At 53.2% G+C, this 4589-nt stretch overlaps 2 protein-coding genes across 2 annotated transcripts; one reads left to right on the top strand and one right to left on the bottom strand.

The window, feature by feature from the left end:
• Nucleotides 1-688, bottom strand: E0L32_002619 (uncharacterized protein; the record flags this gene model as incomplete). Its single annotated transcript, XM_031136828.1, has 2 exons — nucleotides 1-587; nucleotides 664-688. The coding sequence occupies 2 exons, from the start codon at nucleotides 686-688 to the stop codon at nucleotides 1-3; spliced, it is 612 nt and encodes a 203-aa protein (XP_031000473.1).
• A 1706-nt stretch (nucleotides 689-2394) lies between these two features.
• E0L32_002618 (uncharacterized protein) lies at nucleotides 2395-3823 on the top strand (the record flags this gene model as incomplete). The annotated part of the gene is made up of 4 exons (XM_031136827.1): nucleotides 2395-2658; nucleotides 2719-2826; nucleotides 2894-3279; nucleotides 3358-3823. The coding sequence occupies 4 exons, from the start codon at nucleotides 2395-2397 to the stop codon at nucleotides 3821-3823; spliced, it is 1224 nt and encodes a 407-aa protein (XP_031000472.1).
• Nucleotides 3824-4589: the final 766 nt, after the last annotated feature.

The raw sequence follows: 4589 nt of genomic DNA, 5'->3' as shown, positions 1-4589 counted from the left end.
TCAGCCATGAGCCCGCTCGATGGTGCGATTGATGGCTCGAAAAGCTCCCCTCAACGCCTGATGGTCCTTGGGTCCCGGGATCTGGTGCCCGTGTTCGTGTACAAATATCTCGGCGTTTTTGCACAGTCGAACAAGTGCAGTGTGCACATGTTCCGGCCTCGTCCACCCGGCTTCTGCCCAGAGCTTGGACAAGGGTGACTGGGCCTGGGCGCTGCTGTTGCCAACGCCAGTCGAAACGTCCTCGTATGAAAATACGTGAGCCGTGGGAACGCAGAGCGAGATTCCATCCATGTCCGGATTCAAACTTCTGATCTCACCCTGTCTGAGGCTGTCGGGGTCGAGCGGCGGCGCTGCACTGAAAAACACACCGCACTTGAAGTTGGCGAACGGTCGCCGCGCATCCTCGAGAAGAAGGGTGGCAGCGATAATCCCACCTTCGGAGAATCCCATGATCGCGTCGAACGGGCCCTGGCTCTGCACGACATTGATGAGGCCGTCGACCAGGTCTTGATACTGGCTCACATCCGTCACCTGCCCCAGCCATCCATATGTGCGTTCATGTGTGGCGTCGCAGGCTACTGCTGCACCTATTCAAGGTGAGTCTCAAGACAAGCCGCATGCCATGGATCACCCCTGGCTGTTGCCACCATGGAACTGCCTTACCGTCGTCACCATGAGGCGAATGCATCATGATACTGCCGTCTAGGAATACAAACTCAACTCCTTCGAGCTCTTCTCGTATCCTTGCTACAAAGAAAGGGTTGTATTATTAGTGATGGGTGTTCATGCCGTTTCGTCACGAATGTGAGTGGCACCGGGTGTCAGAGGGAAAGGAGGCGGGCATCAAAACAGCTGTTTCTTGTCGCTTTGCTGAGCTCTGGCCCGTCTCTCACCTATTTGCATCTCAAACGTCTTTGTGTGTTGCCTTCCAAATCAGCTTGTGCTTCGTTCGTTGAAAATGCCAAAGTGCCATGATGAATCCCCCGTACCTGTGCACACGTCCCTCTTCCATGCAGGCAGAGGAAGCGCATCTTACTTTGCTGGCTCGGGCACAAAGCAGCGGTTCTACAGACCAGGATGCAACAATTCCAAGCCCGTCTCACATTCCTGATAAGGATTCCGTCCCGGTCAGTTTCGGTCAAAGGATAACCATGTATGTACCCAAGGTTTGAGGGTTTAAGGAGAGAGGCACCTCCCTAAGTAGGTAGGCACGGCAGCAGGTACGAATGGACCGAGATCCCGAGGCGCCGACCCGCACCGGTGGCGTCGAGCGATGTTACGTCCCGTTACAGAAAGGGAGCGGAGCAACGGCGGAGCAGAATGCCCATAATTCTGAATCCCTGCACCCTGCACCCTGCAAAACGGTCTGTCACAAACGAGTAGTGTGCTGATGATCCTAGTGAGCACGCCGTTGACGCTATTAGGCGTCAAGTCGCAATGTCTGTTTAGACAGTGCCATCTGCGACGTGCACTTCAAAGCCAATTGTACTTGTTCGACTCATTATGTAGAGAAAAGGACACAAGAGACTTGACTGGCCACATTCTCATGGAATAGCCTTCTGGTCTGACCCTGTCGACTCCCCAGCATCGATCAAAGGACCAAGGAAGGGGAGACACTCCACATCACACAGGTATCCATGTCTGATTGGCTCGACGGGGATGCATGGGATGCAGGGGAAGAAGAGTTGAGAGGACCCAATTGCACCGCCTGCGTGTCTGGATCGTTCCAGGAACACGAGCTGGTGGCGAGATCGAGGGGGATTTGCAAAAATAAAAATAAAAATACGCTCGAAGACTGATGAAACCCAGCAAGGATAGGCCTTGCCAGTGACCATTTGTCCCGGCAGATTGGAGTTTGCTCCACAGACGAATCTCATCAACTACCTTCCCTTGTACAAGTATGAGGACCTTGTCGTCCGACTGCTACGGGCCGGACGGCCAGGTGCAGATCGCAATAGGTACTCCTCTTGCACCCCAGACGAGAAAGAGTAGTCGGTATCACTTTTGTTCGTTGAAACGAGAGAGATAGAAAGAGAGGTGATCGTCAAGTAGCCAGGCCTGCGTATCCTTGCGAACGTCCGGTTCCAGCACTCGATACAACTGGAGACGGGGGCACGGCAGGCCCATCACGCCCAGCCCCCTACCGGTGATGGTAGGTTGGTACCTTGGTCTGTCTATCCCTGGTCGGTATTGAATGGTGATGTGAGATTCGACATGCGAATTTTTTCATGCGCCAGTATAATAATGGCGGCCCGGATCCGGTATCTCAATTACAATGTTGGCCCCTCAGTCCTTCTTTCTGGGAAGCCAGTGGCCACCCAATTTACACTCACGCTCCCTTTTTGTTCTACCTTTCAGTACGAGCTCTGAACCCGAGCATTCTTCTCGATCAACATGGCTGCTGTGGATTTCACCAAGCTGACGCCGGAGATGTTGGATGCCGTCTTAGACGGCCCAGCGATGGCACCACCACCCGGCCAGGTCAGCAACTTTGTGAATCCTCCTAACGAGAATGGATTGGCAGTGGCAGTCATGACAGTGTGCATCGCCATTGTCGTCCTCTGTCTCGCAATTCGAGCCTACGCCAGGCTGGTGCTGCTGAAAAGGATACAGGCACAGGAGTACCTGATCCTGGCTGCATTTGTGAGAAAGGCCTTCGTACCTTGCATGTTTGCTCAGGGTCGATCTTCCGACTGACCATAGACATCAACTACCCAGGCATGCTTTATCGGCTGGTCTTACTGCACCCTCAGCCTGGTCCCCAGCCCCGGATTTTACGTCCACACCTGGAACGTCAAGCTGCGGCAGACAGTCACCATGGGATATGTGAGTGTGTGCGTGTACGTCATCTCGGGCGGTGGCACAGAGAAACTAACGGCTCGTGCACTATCAGCTCGTCCATCTTGCAGGCGTCTTTTATTCGGTTTGCCTGCCGCTGCTCAAGATCTCCATCATGGTGGAATGGCTCGGCATGTTTGTCTCTCGGGGTACTAGGAATTGGTTCTTCTGGGTCTCCTGGATCTTGATTGGAATCCAGATCGCGTTCGCAGTTGCTGCAGTCATTGCCTTGAACCTAGCCTGCATTCCGACCAAGAAGAAGTGGGAATTCTGGGTTCCTGGCAAATGCATCAATGCTCACGACATCGAGACCGTTTCCGCGGCATTCCAGCTTACTTCGGACTGCATCGTCCTGGTTCTGCCCCAAAAGGCCATTTGGGATCTTCAGATGGGCTGGAAAAAGAAGCTGGGTGTGTCGGTTATCTTCTCACTTGGTGCTCTGTAAGTACCATCCTTCTCTTATTCCACCGCCCAATGCATCCTCGAGGCCCCCAAAACTGACCACGGTGTCCACTGTAGTGCTTGCATTTCTGCCGCTTTCCGTCTGGCCGGCACAGTACAATATGCCGAGGCCGTGGACGCCATCTACAACATCGGGCCTGTGGCCTTCTGGGCTTACGCCGAGATGACCTGTGGATTCATTGTGGTCTGCGTGCCGTGTGTGCCCAAGATTCTTATGGAAAGCGGCGTCTGGCGCAAGCTGAAGAAGAGTCTCGGCTTCAGTGTCACCTCCGTTACCGCAAACAACCAGACAGGTGCGAGCGCAATGCGGTCTAAGAATATGCGCTCCGTCAATAAGTCTTACACCGAGATCGACGAGACTGAGCTGAAAAACTTCCGGTCCGAGTCGACTGAGCACCTTCGTTATCCCCCGGGCAAGCTGGAAAAGGGCATTGTGCGTACCACGCAGGTGACTGTGACGCAGAACTCGGACACGTCGAATGGCGAGGAGAAGATGTACGGGCACCCGACACAGTGGAGGTAGAGGAATGCCTCACCGAGGATGGCCAGTACCCTCTATTCACATGGCGAGAACAGGGGCTACTTCCGAAATCCCGAACAATGTCGGAACATGATCGTTTGGGCCTGTGGCCTCCATTACTTTCTGTAGCAAACCCATTGATTGTACTCTTAACATTCTTCATGGGAAGCTTCCTGCTTTCCAGAGCGATCCAACCTTTTCCAGCCTCGAGAAGGCTAAAAATTAAACTCTTGATTATGCAACCTCTGCACCAGAAGGGCTTAATTATTGAGTCGAGTCAAATCACGACTTGGTAGAAGCATCATTGCCACTTCAACACTAGCTAGGTTGCAGCTTGAGGTGTGCACTAGCCAAACCTCGCATCATAATGGGGCACACGGGAACGTGATAAGCTTGTTCGCTGGGGGGGGCCAAAGGTTTCGAGTCTGCACCAGACAAGAGGCAGCACTTCCTAGAACCCCTAACCATCGATGGTATGCCTACCCTACCGCCTGTTTGGCAATGGGCTGTGGGACTGAAAAACGACTAAATAGGTACCGTACCGGTGAGAATGGATCTTATATTTCGTAGCCGCAGACAGCGTGTTCAGAAGCTTTGTGAAAACAGATGTTTTGTGACAAATCATCAAGACCAGGTAATGAACGTCGCAAAGATACCTACGAACAGCAGCCTGGCTCCGCAACGTCGTCTGAGCAATAGAAAATGCACCTTCGCCAGGTGTCCCATGTGCCATTTCTCGACCTCGGATGTTAAAAGGGCCTGATGCGAT

Source organism: Thyridium curvatum (assembly GCF_004353045.1).
Source record: "Thyridium curvatum strain D216 chromosome Unknown NODE_10_length_634906_cov_78.760910, whole genome shotgun sequence".
Classification (NCBI taxonomy): domain Eukaryota; kingdom Fungi; phylum Ascomycota; class Sordariomycetes; order Thyridiales; family Thyridiaceae; genus Thyridium; species Thyridium curvatum.
Note: the sequence above shows the minus strand (reverse complement) of the source record. Positions and strands in the feature narration are given on the sequence as shown.